This window comes from Dermacentor andersoni, chromosome 1 (assembly GCF_023375885.2).
Source record: "Dermacentor andersoni chromosome 1, qqDerAnde1_hic_scaffold, whole genome shotgun sequence".
NCBI lineage: Eukaryota > Metazoa > Arthropoda > Arachnida > Ixodida > Ixodidae > Dermacentor > Dermacentor andersoni.
This window is the reverse complement of record NC_092814.1, coordinates 173,162,788-173,179,559: the sequence shown is the minus strand read 5'-3', so window position 1 is coordinate 173,179,559 and position 16,772 is coordinate 173,162,788. Positions and strand designations below refer to the sequence as shown.

Here is a 16,772-nt window from a genome sequence, read left to right as displayed (position 1 = left end):
TGATAGTCGGCGTTCGTGTTGTCCACTTCTCGACTCTTGTGTCCTGTCTGCACACCTCACCTCTTTTTTGCATAATGAATCCTTACCAACTAGCTCAGCTTTTTGTCTTTCTAAGCTTCACTTTCTAGTTGTAATTAGGGCCGATATAATGTAAGGATGGCTTTCACTGGTTATATTACTTTCTTACCATCCATTGGCCACGATCGGCTGATTCTGGTGATGACATAGGCAAAGCACCACTTGGAGCACTGATAAGGCACGGAAGGAGTCGAAATAAATTCGTTACATTACCAAGGCTCAGGTGTGTTCTGTAATCAACCCTATCTGAAGCAATGAGCACTGCATATAGGAGTGCTGCCATCTTCAAGATTTATAAAATTTTCTCTGTCTCTCTCCCAATGTGGTTACATTTTTTTTTTTTTTTTTTTTTTTTTTTTTTTTTTTTTTTTTACTGTGGAGGATTGTGTTTTCAATCATTGCTGGTTGTGTGCAGGCAGTTGTGAAGCACAAACTGATTCCTGAGTTGCTGGATGTGCTCTTCCCCATTATGGAGGAAGTGTCAGCTGGTGACCTTGACCATGTTGAAGACGAAGAGGAAGATGAGCACTCCTGCCAGTCTCCATCTGCCTGCGCTGCCCAGGTACACTGGCACTTTTGGGAGACACAAGGAGGCATTTTATGAACGTGCAATATGTCACATTATTTCATCAGTCCCAAGTGGATTTCTTTGGTTAATTCATTGCTTTACAGTTTTTGTGCTGTCCTGCCATTATTAGTAATACTATTGACATTTTTCTGATGTGCACAAAGAGTGTGCACAAGCTCACATTCAAATTGTTCTGCTTATTCCTATCTATGTGTTGTTTGACGTTTTCTCAACTGATAGGTTTTTTTTTTCTTTTCCTAAGGCAGTGAGCAGACTTAGATGCTTGGATTTAAAACAAAAGATGGCAATAAACACCTGCAAGTTTTTCATCCAAAACAAACTGTAAAGTCAGAAACCTAATTGTACTCAAAACACATATTCATTCACAGTGGAGTTTTTCTAAGCTTTCACAAATACTCAGCTCCTAACAATATTTCGAAGACCTTATTTCACATTTTTAATTCACATGCAATTGAACCTCTTTAACTGAAGCCGGGTCCGACAGGAAAATACCTTCTGTATTCCCTCAAAGCTGCGACGCCTGTCGGAGCTTGTTTCTTCAAAAATGTAACTGTTTACATGTAATTGGTTACCGAAAAAAGCAATTGAATTACAGTGAGCATTACCAAGTGAAAAAAATTGTTAATTACAAAATTACTAAAAAGTAATCTATTACAAGTAATAATTACATGTCATTCGTTATGTACAAGTCTGGCCCGAACCCTTCTGCTCGGTCATCAGTCCAGTCGTTGCGTGTGATTTCATGCTCGGTCACCAGTGAGGTCTACAGAGGCAAACTTATTGACAGCAAACTTCCCGCGATGGCTTCTCGCTAATCACTTCTCCGGTCATTGGCATGTTTTCGTCACAGCCTTACTGTCTTTATCGTGTGGCCTTACTAGTGGCACTTTATTGGGAGTCTGCAACCAAAGTTGTGGTTTGGTGCCGTGGGGACAACTTTGTTCACAGTCGCAATGTTTTCAGCATCAAAAACAGGATAATGCACTAAGAACTGAGTAGCACTTCATATGGCGTTGGAAATTTCGTTTGTCTTTTACATTGGTCCTAGGTGTAGGAGATTGTTCCACATGGAAGTCTGAAAAATCAGTTAGCAACTGCGTTTGACATGTTCACAACCGGTATAGTACCTACATTTTGAGCCACGGGTGAACAAAAAGTTTCTTCACTATGGCCGATACTGTGTTAGATCCCACATTTTTGCTTTCATAATTAGCAGGAGAATACCCCATTGAAATAAAGCTTGACCAACCAAATTTGATATTTACTTTGCTGTACAGTAGAACCTAGTTAATTCGACCCTCGTTAACTCAGAAAATTAGATCATTCGGACTCGTTTTTTGTACCCGGCAGGCGTATGCATTATTTAATGCCATGAAAGTCTCATCAATTCAGACTTATTTGGCTGCACACTGGTTAATTCTGACAATTCTTGGAACTTTGCGAGTGCAGAGTGATGCAAAAGAGCAAAAACGGTGTTGGCATACACCGAAACGAAGTGGCGACGTTTGCATCGCTGTGGTCATCAGTGGAAATCGTACGGGAGTGACAGCAATCCCAGAATGCTTCGTGCCTGTTTGTGCCTTTAACCCTTTCAGGGTCGATTTTTTTCGCCATATGCAACCACCCAGGGTCGATTATTGTATTGCAGATTCCAATTCTTCTGAGGGACCTATTTCGAAAAAAAAATTACGTAATTTTTATAGGGTGACCGTAAAGTGAGAAAAAAATATTTTTTGTTGGTATATATGTACTCTTTATTCATGAATAACAACAATAAAAAAAAAGGAAATAAACTTATAAGAATTAAAAATTTGGTGCATTGTTATACAGTGGAACCCCGTTCATACGTTTTTCACCGGACCGGGGAAAAAAAACGCAACAGTTAGGAAAGCTCCGAAAATGAAAAAAAAAAAAAGTGCAGCTTCAACTATAGACAATTTATTTCCACAGAGTGCGCTTAGGACTTAAAAAAGTATAGAATGGTGGCTTGCCGTTTCTTTCGCTCGCTAGAAATCGCCACACGTTTCTCAATAGCCTGGAAGGCCACATTGCTGTCAGCGTCGCTGTGAGGTGCGACGTACCTGCGGAGGAGGTCCAGAGCCGCGACGGCTTCTCCAAAGCTAGGATTTGGCAACTCCCCGGCATCATGCGGCTCGTGCTCCTCGTCGTCACCGCGCCACGGCAATGGCAACGGACGAAGGAATATCCGCGGGAAATTTTGTCCTCTTTGGCATAATCATGCTAAGGTGCTAGCGATTGTTTAGTATTGCTACGGAGCGCGCGCGTCCGAGCAGCCCGGTTGCGCGCAACGCGGCGTGGGAGAAATGTAAACAAGAGAGGAGAGCTGGCCCGATAAGCGGAGCAACGCCACGAGCAACGCCAACTTCCGGCTTCACTTTAGCTTCACAAAGAATCAGGGCCTCTCCTGAGTTTCCTTCCTCCGTGAGTAGACCCGTCCAACACGTGAGTGAGAGCATTTTTCACGAATGGCCACTTAGTGGCGGCCTCTCGAACTGGCGTGAGGCCTCTTGCAGCCAGTTCCATAGCCAAGCCCTGCCAAGCCCGGCCGAAACTTGTCAACAGCCAAAATGGCGGTTGGAGCGCGTTGCCTACTTTAACCCAGGCGGGTTCGGGGTGCTAAGTTGCGACGTATCATGCGGGAACGTTTTCACAGCTACTACGTAACAGCGGGGTTCCTTATACATTGGATCCTATGGAAGCTATGCCGGGACCGGATGAAAACGACGTAGCAGCCGGGAAAACGCAGCAGTGAGGAACGTAACAGCGGGGTTCTACTGTAGTTCAAGGCTTACAATATGGGCACACAAGAATATTTCGCAAGTCTGAAATGTTCCTGCTCTTACACTAATACAGTGAAACCTCGTTAAACCATAGTCGGCCGGAGCTCGGAAAAAAGTACGTACTAAACGGTAGTACTGTTTAACCGAAATAGCATGAGATCGCCCACTTACCTGTCGAAAACGGAACTCTGAGAGAGTGCGATGAAAGGGGAAAAAACATGCAGTATTTATTCACTTCGCGCGACATCAGTGTTATTTTCGTTTGATGCCGCGGCGGCCTAGCACGACGACAGCGGCCTTAAACTTACTGAAGCTGCGTACCAGTTTTTCAGCCAGCCCCCTCCTCTTGGCAAACACTCGCACGGCAGATTCTTCGTTGGCGTTACGTATTCTCCGTGCACGCGCGCAGTAGTGTTGCATAAGTCCCGGGGCACCGTTTTCATTGCCGGGTGCCGGAGTCCGGAAATCTTTTGGTTTGGAATAGTTACGTTCTCGCGCCCCTGTTCTCGTTGCGACGATTGCATTCATGAGGCTGACGTAGCGCGCAGCTTATGCCACTGTCGGGCCTGAATCGCCCGTGCTGTCGCTTTCCGTGTCGTCCTCATCACTGTCGCTAGTCGACACTTCAGCAACAACAGAGGCAACGATGGTGAAAAGTCGAACCTCGTAGCCGACATCTCTATGCAGTCGCAGCAGCGCTGCCGAGCAACTTCGCATTCCAAATGCCACACACTGTAGTCAACAGCAGATCCATGTGTCGCGTTCGATAGCACAGACGATGTCTAATTTTTCCTCTATGCTGAGCACCCGGCGTCTTTTTTATCTGAGCTTCGGCATGACGCGAGTCCTCGCTTGCAAGACGCCACAACGCTGTCTGGCATGGCGTCGAAATGACGTTGATGTTGATGCAGCTTCACGTGCAAACACACAGGGCGCTTGGAGGCCGTTGTACCGATCTCTGAGGCTCGTTGTTCTGCTGGGCCGCCCGATGGAGACGACGCACCGCCGTATTTGCGCGACGAAAAGTGGAAACGCTACGTTTTAACCGATGCGTACGCAAAAAGCTGGTACGGTTTATGCGGATACAAAATACATTATGTTCAATGGCCGCTGAGTCGGGGAATTGACTTTACTACTTTTAAACCGAAACTACTGTTTAAGCGGGTACGGTTTAACGAGGTTTTACTGTATTTACATCCATAGCGCAATCGAACTGCGTAGGTGAGCGCACTCAAGAAAACTGTGGTTGTGTGCCCGTCAGAAAAGCAGAACATGTGACAAACTTCTGTTAATCTTCATCTTATCACCAACCAGAGGCAATTAGATATCGCGAGTCTCCAAAAAAAAAAAAAGGAAAGGAAACGCATGCACGGCGGCATCCTTCCTATGCTCACCCCTGTGAGCACTAAATGAGTGAGAAACAGGCAGCCGCTCTTCGAGCGATTAGTAATGAGATAGCCATCAGTTTTGCAAATGCAAGAAGCCGAAACCGCCAGTGGAAGAAAACCCAAACCACTGCCCTCCCACCTGCGCGCCAATGCGCGAGCGGTAATATGTAAATGCGCTGGAGGAAACTACTTCCTCTAAAACAAACCATGCAATGAAAACCGAGAGAGAGAGGCACGAGAAAAAAACTCCCTGTATTCCCACATAGAGGCAGCACACACCAAGAAAGAAAACATTTGGAAATTGGCGCACTTTTTAAACATACAGACGGCGCCGTATATTTACGTTATTGACCCTAAAGATTCTTGCGTTTACTGCCGCGCGTGGCACTGCATCGACTGCGGGCCTTCATGACTGTGTAGTCGCCATCCACGATTGTGTCGATAGCAGCTCGATTTCGACCGCAGCAGTTGCGACAAAGAGTAGTTTCTTTTTGACTCGGTGCATGCATCGACTGTGTGCCTTCATACCGTATTTACTTGAATCTAGGCCAGCCCCGATTCTAAGCCGACCCTGAATGTCTGAAGATATAAAAAATTAAAAAACTTGCCTTGAATGTAGGCTGAATAAAAAACTGAGGACAGCGTTCACAAAATGAAAACATTTATTTGATATGAACATGCCAAACTCACTCTACATCATCATCGCTGCTAGCCTAGCCTCGTACGCTTGCGTACGGGCGCCTAAACATGCACAGACAGTGCAGCATGGCTCGTATGCTTCGAAACGCACCACGATCTTGGTGAACAGGTCCTCTCTGTTATCACGTGCTTGTCTTCATTATTGCTGTCATCTCGTTGCAGCACACACAAAAAGTGTCTCCCATTGCCCCCCTCCAACAACGGACGTGTTTCTTATCGATGCTGAAGTCTCGCCCAGCTTCAACGTTTGACGATGCATCTGCGGATAGCACAACTTTTCGTTTGAAAGCGGCACTATAGTGGGATCGCCTGTTTGGTGCCATTACAATAGCGCCACACTGGTACGACACAGGTCAAACTGGCAACGTCGCTCGTGTACTTCAGTTAGCTACTGGTGCAGCTAGTAGCGACTGTGATACTGAATTTTCTAGATGGCGCTAGCTATGTACCATATTTATAGTTTTCAGTTACAAACTGGCATGTTTTTTAAAATCCTCGAATCTAAGCAGACCCTAGAGTTTGGTATATTATTGTTTGAAAAAAACTATCGGCCTAGATTCAAATAAATACGATAACTGTGTAGTCGCTATACATGATCGCGTCTGTAGCGATCGGGGTTTTGTCTGCAGTTGTTGCATCAAATGGTAGTTTTGTTTTGACTCGGTGCGTATGTTGGCCGCGTGGCTTGAGGACCACAAGGCTGCCATCCATGTTCACGTCGATAGCGGCTGCGGCTCCGGCAGCAGCGGTTGCGGCAAACAATATTTTCATTTGAACTCTGTGCAAAGCTGTCGAGGATGAAGTGCACCGGCTAAATTGCAAAAAATGGATGACCTATTGGCTACCAGCCCACCGGCTGAAAAATAATTGAGATGTGGGCGCGGCAGTGAAAAGCGTATCTCAGATGAAAACTCGCACAGCAGCTGCACTGTGAAGGAAGTCGTGAGGCCTTTGCCACTGTGAGATAATAAGGATAAAAGCATGTTGATGTAGTGAGCATTTGTTTATCGTTTTCTTGATAACCTCAATAATTAGACATTTGTTTAATTCGGACATTTCTTTCAATCCCGTAAAATCAGAATAAATGAGGTTTTACTGTATCCATGTTATATTAAAGGGCCTCTGAAACGGTTTGGACAAATTTTGTAGATGCGTAGGGTACACCTAAAGTTAATCATTCACACCACAATTTTCGTGAAGCGTCTCATATTAAGAGAGCTACAGACGATTACAAGTTACCCTCCTCCATAGTCATGCATTTTTTCCTCAACTCGTTCGCTGAGTGATAGGGGCTAAGCTCCGCCTTCACTGGCTCTGCGTCATGATGGCACGTCGTGTCGTAGACTTCCCGTTCTCTAGGGGCAAGCATGTGACGTCTCTCCAAACTCTCCGCCAGCTGCTTGGCAGTCAACCCCAAGCGAGAGCTATCGAAGCAGCGTGCGTTGCGTGCATTCTGTTGCAGCACCGCACGTATTGCGGTAACCACAGGCGCAGAGCTTAACCAGCCAAACAAAGCTATAATATTGCTCTAACCAAGTGTAAAACATGTTAAACATGTACAAAAAACAATGTGTTAACGATTACACTTCTGCAAAAAATTTACACCAGCAGTAAAGAAGAATATATTTCGTTACTGCTACTGTGTGTGGTTGAGCTCTGTGCCACCAGGTGGCTGCACCATGCAGACCATTCACATTGCACTTCTGCACATCCCGTGAAACGCCACAGTCAAACGGCCAGGCCCTGTCCCCTTGTGCTTGCGTTTACCCTAATACCAAACTCGCGAAACGCTATTGCGTTAGTAATCTTCCGGTGTAAAGTGACGGCCTCAAACGCACAAATCCTGACGCCAATCGGATAGTGGTAGTCCGATGTGCTGCAGCCAGTCCGCTCGTCTGCTGCCTTGCAGAGGGACACGATGTTGCAGTTTGACATATTGCCAGTCGCTACGTTTGCAGTCCACAACGCAACAAAGTCGAGTCATAGTGCTCGTGAAAAGACCGACTCTGACTGCGGAGCTTTTGTCAAAATGGAGCACATTGCAACACAAGCAGACGACGCTTGTTGTGTGCAGGAAGTGCTTAAGTGTACTGAGAAATTGTTCTCGTGCATTCTCTTTCTGTTATTCTTTTTATAGAAACAAATCAACTCACATTCCAACTATTTCGAACAACATTTGTTCACCATAACGGTGGAAAAATTATTGATGACGCGCCCTGGGCAGCAAATCTGATAGCTCGCCATATTGACGTCAATTGGGTGATTTACGTCTAATGGGTAGGGGCGGCTGAAAATTCCGCCAAGCAGTGTGTTGCAATCGGGAATGATGTATATTTTTTAAATCTTATAATAAATTACAGGCTTTATGCGGAGCACTTAAATGCGTCAATTAATGATCAGAAGGACCTACTCTAACGACTCAGTAACTTTATACAATATCGTCAAAATCGTTTCGGGTCCCTTTAAGGTTTGACTATTCTGTTGATATAGATGGTGCATCGGCTTCTTTCTTTAACATGTTTCCTCATGCTTACAGCTCATTGACACCATGGCTCTCCACCTTCCTCCAGAAAAGTTGCTGCCTCCTCTGGTAGGTTCCCTGTTTTTGTGAACTCTTGAGACTGAAAATACGTTGAAGTTTGATGTCGATAAGAATTAGCAGCAACCCACATTAGCTATACCAACACATGCACCAAGTGATGGGCAGTTAACGTGTGGTGTAGAATTTTTCAAACATTGTATTCTCAGTCCATACGTTATCAGTAGAACAGCGAGCAAATACATCAGCTATGTTTTAAAGGGTGTAGTGTCCGAGTTGCTCAAAGTGATCAGTTTCTCAATCAGAACTTTCTGAACCAGTGGATAAAATGAAGCAGATATGTCACCTAGCCATCAAAATCACAAGATATGTTGCCCCTTGAATTTTTTTCTTCAGGCCTATGTGAAGAAAGAAGTTTTGCATCCAAATCCACAATGTTGATGACTGTGCATGCGCATGCACACACACGCATGCACTCCATATGTGACCAAGCAAGCGTTTACTGTCGGGCACCCTTTATAGTATTAACTTAAACAATCGAAATGGCTGCAATCATTGTTTCCTATGTATGGTGGGCACACAGAAGGAGTGAAGGAGTGAAGGCTGTGGAGGCGAGGGACTTTAAGCGTAAGGAACAGGGCACAATGCGATGTGCTGCCAAGCAAAGCTCTTGACAAGGTCAGCCGTGCAGCTAGTGACAATTGTTGTCTGGATACATCAGTGACAGAGGCAAGTTCTGCAAGGCAGACTCACTACTTAAAAATAAAGAAGTGGTTGGCTTGTGTAATACAGACCATGCTGACATTTCTCGCACATGGGGTTTCATAAGCTTGCTAGGCACTCAGTTCTAGTTTTCCATGGCAAAAAGTGAAGTTTCCTCATGCTACAGGGCTTAGGGGAAGGACTTTTCATGTAATTTTAATACTGATGCCACAACAAATCATCAGTAGCAGCAAACCTTGAATTGTCAGGCGCTGCCAAACTGCAAGGATTTCTATGTATTTTGAATACTGATACTACAACAAATCATCTGCAGCAGCAAACCTTCAATTGTCAAAAGTTCTCAAAATGTAAGTAAAAATTGATATATTATCTGAAAAAATAGTAGTGAAAAAATATTAGTGAAAAAATAGAACTGATCAGATCTTTTTGTATGTCCATCGATTCTAATATTATGGTATCCAAAAAATTTTTATTTTATCTTTATTGCTCTTTAGGAACTTTTGGCAATCTACAAATGCACCTGGTATATAAAAACGCTGCACCTTGGGCAATAAGGTAACCAGGACATAGTGTGCCACTCGGAAATTTTATGTCGAGTTTTGGTAATGTCCATTTATCTTGGTGCTTCCTTTGCCAGCTTGGTAAAGATTCCTTATTCAAATATGCTGCACTTCAAATACCTTGTCATCTTCTGAGGTGCTGCCAATCAAACATACATGCCTTACATGTGATAGAGCACTCCTAAAAACCCTGTTATACGCTGTCATTTCCACTGTGATAGTGATGATCCACTTAGCTTAGATCATCACTATCACAAAATGATAAGGTAGTCAAACACTACATGTCTCCAAGGATGACCAGCCAGTGTTGCCATGTTGTCTGTCTCCTATCGTGAAGGAAAGCCATCTTACAGGTTTTCCAGTTGTTATTCTTTGCAATAGACATTGCCTGTACACCATGATGTGAAGGAACAGATGCAAATTAAAAAGCCAGTGAACATTCTTGGCAGTTTGCTCACCCTGCTAATCTGCTACATGTATCATTTGCACCTGTTGCAAGATCTTTTCTGCTGTGCTTCAGGTTAATTGTTTGAACATTGAAGTTGCTGGACACAGTTAAGCAATGTCCATTAAAAAAAGGGTGTGTTTTTCCCTGCTTTTCTTTTTCTACATGTATATGACACATGAAGTTTTAACAAGCTTCTTCAAAAAACAGTTCCCCTCCATAACAGAAATTCCTGCTCAAAATATAGCAGTTCTACTGCCCCCAGAGCTGATCCAAAAGCAATAGAGGCAGTTTTCACTTATGCATTCGCACAAGGCTGCTTTACTTTGCAGTGTGAACAACAGTTAGTCCAGATGTTTATATCTACGTAGCATTACTGTCACACCTACGGCACTTCGGTTGTGTCAGGATGCTTTTTTCTGCTAAGTGATAGCTATAGTAAGTGTGTTGCACTGGGAAGCTTTGCATTCACATGCCATACACAACAGTGGTGCTGATAGGACTGTGCATGTTGCAAGTTTTCAGATTATAAAGAGAAGTGAAATCCGTTTTGTTTAAATAACGCTATAGCATTTGAAGAAATTTGTAGCTTGTAACAGAGCCACATGTGGGTGTCAGTTGACATGCAAGCTGGGTTAAATTATTTGGCAGCTCAAACTATTTCTTATTCAAATGCGAGTTGTTCAAATTTTTTACATACTTACCTGACCTGTTAGTTTTCAAGTTCAAAAGTCAAATGTTCCCACTATTGTAGGTATGGTGCATGAAAGGTTGCTTTTGAAGTGCTTGCCAGGTCCTAATTATCTTTGGATGGCTAATTAGCAGCAATATTGTAACTTTGCCAAATACAGTGAAATCCTGATAATTACCAATCTCGTTAATTCCAATTGAAGGATAATTTGAATTAGTACCCTGTTGGTCCCAGCATAGTCCTATTTACTTGAATAGTGAAAAACTCCAGTGAATTCAAATTCCAGAAACTGCATGACCGTTACTTCTAACAAAATCACTCTCCCATGCACCGCTTTTCGAACAGACCCGAGCCAAAGGCAAAGGTTCAATCGTAAAAATGATCAGGAAAGACGTGCAGGAAGCTTCCCATTCGGCTTGAAAGGAGCAAGAAGGAGACCCCAGCACATGCACACCACGTTCACTTACGACCCCACCTCCTCTCCTCCTAGCGCACACTCGATCACATAGTCTCCAACATGGCCATGCGGGAGTACAGCAAGCGTCAAGTTACCATCCTTCTCGGCTCACCCTCGCACATTTTTTCTCACACCCACAGAAAATGGAGCGTGAGGCATGATCTTATCAGACTTGAACTTTAAAGGAACGAGGGCTTCTTCCGGCACATGTCATGGCATGCTGATGGAGGAAAGATAAGATTTTTTCAGTGCCAGACGCAGTGATGGCTTTGGTTTTGAGCTCTGTATCACACCATTGATCGGGCGCTGTATTTAAAGGGGCTCTCCTTAGTTGAACTACATTTTATTCAGATAAATTTGCAGTTCTCTTGGAGGTTGAATTAACGAGGTTCTACTGTATCACTGTTACGCATTACCTTCAAGTGAGGCCTTAAGGTTAGTACCATCATAACAAATTGAAACACAAAAAAGAAAGGGCGAATTGTATTAACGCTTATGCATAATTATTCAACAGTGCAGCTTGACATTCACCACTTGGCTATTTTCTAAGCATGATGTAGTTCCAAAACAACATAAACGCTTGAATCATGCCGCTCTCAAAAATTATGGTCTGCTGATTTGACTTTTTCTATTGTCACGGCTCACTTGAGACAAAGGCGTAGAGCTGTATTTTATCTAGACAATTAGAACAAGCGTTCTGTTTAGGCTTCTTCTTCTCTAGCACCCTCGCTTGCACACACAAGGTCATTGTCTTCATTGTCAACGTTGTTGGGCACAGACGGCGTCGCGGCATTTGCCCCCCTCCAGAAGGAGCATCGTCCCGATGCTCGGCGGGTAGCATCCGGTGTCCAGCAAACCAGAAAGTGTCCATGTCATTCAGAAAAATAAGGTTTCATGCGTACCATGTGCACAGTCTCAGGCAGGTCCTGACGGCGCCTCGAGCAGAATGGGCTGTCAGGAACTACTTCATAGTTGACGTCGCTAAGGCGTCGTAGAACCTTGTACGGTCCGAAGTATCGGCGCAGAAGTTTCTCCGCGAGGCCTCGGCAGTGTACTGGAGCCCAAACCCAGACTCTTTGGGCCGGGCATCACGGTCTTGCTATGCAAACGCGCACGAGCTGTCTTGCTTCTTTGGCGCGCTCTGTAAAATCTGCGGTGTCAGTCTCGGAATCGCTGGAATCATGAGGAAGCATAGCATCCAGCATTGTAGTCACTTCTCGACCGTGTAGGAGACTGAATGGCGTCATTCTTGTTGTTTCCTTTTTATAAGCAAACGTTACGTAGGGTAATATTTGGTCCCAGTTTTTGTGTTCCACATCGACATACATGCACAGCATGTCTGCGAGAGTCTTGTTGAGGCGCTCCGTAAGTCCATTGCTTTGCGGATGATAGGCTGTCGTCCTTCTGTGTGCCAAGCCACTGAGGGTGAGTACAGTTCGCAAAAGTTCAGCCGTGAACGTGGTTCCCCTGTCGGTTACGATGACCGCTGGAGCACCGTGCCTCAGGACGACGTTTACGATGAAGAACTGTGCGGCCTCGGCTGCTGTGCTGCTAGGAAGTGCCTTGGTTTCAGCATATCGCATGAGGTAATTTGTCGCGACTATGATCCACTTATTTCCGGCAGCAGATATTGGGAATGGGCCCAAAAGGTCCATCCAAATTTGTGCAAACGGTGTTTCCGGCACTGGAACGGGATGTAATAGTCCGGCAGGTTTCGTAAGTGGCACTTTTCGTCGCTGACAGTCAAGGCATGTTCGAATGTAGTGCTTCACCTGTGCTGCGAGCCGTGGCCAGTAATACTTTTCTTTTATCCGTGCTAATGTTCTTGTGTAGCCTAAGTGACCTGAGGTAGCTTCATCGTGACAGGCCTGCAAAATTTCATTGCGGAGAGTTTTAGGGACGACTAGTAGATATCTCTTCCCTGTTGAAGAGAAGTTCCTCCTAAAAAGAACACTGTTGCGTAGGCAGAATGATGACAGGTGCCTTCAGAACAATCTGGGCTTGTTTGTTGTGCGGCCTTCTAAGAAATCAATTAGTGACGCGAGCTCCTGGTCCTCTTGCTGTTGTTGAGAGATGGTGGCCGCATCAACAACTCCTAAAAAGCCTGCGGATTCGTCACCATCTTCGCCTGACGACTCGATCGGCGATCTAGAAAGGCAGTCAGTGTCTAAGTGCTGCCTTCCCGATTTACAGACCACTGTCATGTCGTACTCTTGAAGCCGTAGGCTCCAGCGTGCCAAACGTGCAGATGGATCTTTCATGTTGGTCAACCAACAGAGAGAATGGTGGTCAGTTATAACTTGAAATAGGCGGCCGTATATGTACGGGCGGAACTTGGTAACTGCCCATACTACAGCCAAGCATTCCTTTTCTGTGGTGGAATAGTTCGACTCGGCACGTGACAATGTTGTACTCGCTCAGCGCTGTCTTGCCGCTGAACAAGGACCGCGCCAAGACCTACGTTGCTGGCATCGGTGTGGATCATTGTCGGTGCATCCACGTCAAAGTGGGCAAGAACAGGCGGAGTTTGTAGGTGGTGCTACAATTCGTTAAATGCCGCCTCCTGCTCCTCGCCCCACACAAACGTGACATCTTCTCTGGTTAAGCAGGTGAGCGGTGAGACGATGCATGTAAAACCCACAATAAATCGCCGGTAATATGTGCATAGGCCCAGGAAGCGTCTGACTGCCTTTTTGTCTGTAGGCCTTGAAAACTTTGCGACGGCTGCGATTTTCTCAGGATCAGGTTTGACACCTGTGTGACTTACTACGTGGCCCAAAAACTGTAGTTCTTCATAGCCAAAGTGGCACTTTTCAGGTTTTAAGGTAAGCCCAGCGGACCGTATGGCTTGAAGAACTGACCGTAGCCGTCTGAGACGTTCATCAAATGTGGCAGAATAAGCAATGACGTCGTCTAGGTAGACTAAGCAAGTCTTCCACTTAAGGTCTGAGAGAACAGTATCCATTAGTCTTTGGAACATGGCTGGGGCGGAACACAAACCAAAAGGGAGAACTTTGAATTCATAGAACCCATCAGGCGTTATAAAAGCAGTCTTTTCGCGATCCCGCTCATCGACCTCTATTTCCCAGTACAGTCGAACCCGGCTATATCGAACTCGCCAAAAAACGCCTATCAGTTCGATATAGAGCATAATTCGATATAAGCCTGCTAAATAATTGGATGTCATAAAAGCACATACCATTTATAAAATCACTTTATTGATGAAACTAGCTTAGTTTCGCACTAAATAGTCCTGCATTTTCTTCTGCTTGGGCAATTTCGCTGCGTGCGACGCATGCACTTTTCCACTTGGTTTAAGAAGTCGGAGCAGCTGAGGCCGCAACATTCCGCATTCGCGCAGAAGCACCGGACTAGTGCGAGCGCACCGATCACTTCGGAGGATGTGGGCCAAAGACGGTCGTTGCTTTCTTCATTGTGCCCACTTTCACTTGTGCTCGGCACGATGTCGGCAATGTAGTCTTCGTTTCCGGGCTCTCCCGTGGTCGCGACACCGTCATTTGCGCTCACAAACTCATCCACCGTTGATTCGTCAACAGCTTCCGGAAATTCTGACAGCTCGCTCCAAACTTCGGCAACACCGGCAACGGCTCCGTCGCATTAATCAGAATTTACAGTCATCACCGAGCACGCGGAAGTCGGTGCGGCTGAAGCTATTTCGGATGAACCACTCATACACGGCCGTGCGTACGCGTCGGGCGCCACGGGCACCGGGTCGCGAGTTAGGCCGCTTTAGCCCTAATTTCCCCCTTCAAGATCGTGCCGAGAGTGCACCTCAGAATCTTGTACATTGCGGGGACATCCGACATCTCACCGCGTTCGACCCGATTTATGATTTCGAGGTTCACGACGAAAGGCAAATTCTGCCGCTCCATCACGGCAACACTGCGGGAGAAGGCGCACAAGGCGCACACAATGAACCAGAAAAGCAGCGAGACAACTCTCACTTTCGTCATCTTGCACGACGAGGGCACAAGAGCCTCTGATTGGCTCTCTGAGCATGCGCTGCGGGCGGGCCAGGATCATTTTTTGCAGGGGGGGTGTCGGCGGCTCCGAGGTAGCGCGGTCACGTAGGGAAAGCGGTTGGATGGAGCAGCGCCGCCGGGTTTTCCCGCCACCGCGAGGGAAAGCAAACTTCCGGGGGCACTTTCCGCCGCTTGACGTTCGATATATCGAGAGTCGCTACTAGTTTTGTTCGTTGTAAGCGTAATTTTTGCTATATATACTCATTGTAACTATACCGTGTCCAGAAATTGTTTGATATATGGAATAATTCAATGTAAATGGGTTCTATATAGTCAGGTTCGACTGTATCCACTTTTTAAGTCCATCGATGAGAAGTACCGTGCATGCCATAACCTGTCGAGGGAATCGTCGATGCATGGTAAGGGATACACATCCTTTTTTGTAACCCGATTGAGCTTGCGATAATCGATACAAAACCGCAGGCTACCATCCTTTTTCTTAACGAGTACCACAGGCGATGCCCAAGGGCTTTTTGACGACTGGATGACATCATCTTGTAGCATTTTCTTGACTTGCTGCTGTATTGCTTCACGCTCTTTCTCAGCCACGCGATACGGATGCTGTCGGATGGGTATTGCTGTTTCCTCCGTAATAATGCGGTGTTTCGTCAGTGGTGTTTGACGCACTCGGGACGTTGTAGAGAAGCAGTCCTTAAAATCGTCAAGCAGTTCCCTGAGACTTTGTTTCTGTTGCGGCGCTAAACCTGGGTCAACGTCGACGACGGGTGCATGTGGCATCGTATCGGTGGCCGATTCCTCTTTTACAGCAAAGCAGTGTTGAACGTGGTCAATTTCATTAAAGTATGCCACAGCGGTGCCTTTACTGATCTGCCGGCGTTCATTGGTGAAATTTGTCAGAAGTACCTCTGTGTGACCACCGATTAGGCTGACGATACCGCGAGCGATGGCAACACCTTGATGGAACAGAAGTGCAGTTAGTTGTTCGGCTACACCGTCCTTATTAAACTGTTCTCCGCAACTGACGGAGACAAGACTGCATGATAGTGGTGGTATGCAGACGTCGTCGTCGGCGACACGTAATGATGTACGTTGGCGCTCTTCGTCGTGGCTCGTCTCTGTACTAGTTGACAAGTTTATCTCGCTGTCCCCTATGTTAACCACGGCACCATACTCCCGCAAGAAGTCCATTCCAAGGATGAGTGATCTGCAGCACTCTTTTAAAATCATAAAAGTGGCGACAAAAGCTGTATTTTCTATCTGGAGTCGTGCAGTACATTTTCCTGTAGGTGTCATTATCTGGCCCCCGGCATTTCGAATAGAAGGGCCCGTCCATTGCATTTTAACTTTCTTAGGCCGGTCTGCCAACTGCTCACTCATTATCGAAAAGTCTGCGCCAGTATCAACTAAAGCTGTCACGTTGTGCCCATCAATCGTTAAGAGTAGGTCGGCCCTCACAAATTCGTCGGCGTACCGTTTCTCCGGGTTGCTCTGCTCGTTTCTCTGTAATGTTGGGGAACTTTCGGCGGTTCGACGACTTGCAACCTTCCCCCCGGAGGTCGCCGATTTCAGTTTCCCTGCCGTGGGCTTGGAGAGCGGCCTCTCACCACATCGGCGAAACTGCGACAGTTCGGCGAAGAATAACGCAACGGAGACGGCGAGCGCGATTGGAGGTTGGCTGGGCTGCCTTGTTCCCGAGTGACACTGTCGTCAAAGCGTCGATGTCTCTCTGGAAACTGTCACGGAGTGGCAGGTGACATTTCCTGGATGCCACCCTGGCGATGAGGGCAAAAACGATAAA

General features: G+C 46.0%; 1 protein-coding gene across 1 annotated transcript in view; it reads left to right on the top strand.

Moving 5' to 3' along the window:
• LOC126547299 (importin-4-like) overlaps window positions 1-16,772 on the top strand; it is a 126,478-nt gene that overhangs the window by 38,213 nt on the left and 71,493 nt on the right. The window contains exons 11-12 of the mRNA XM_050195258.3: window positions 494-640; window positions 8,092-8,145. Coding sequence (XP_050051215.1) covers window positions 494-640; window positions 8,092-8,145 — 201 coding nt within the window. The remainder of the gene's footprint in view (window positions 1-493; window positions 641-8,091; window positions 8,146-16,772) is intronic.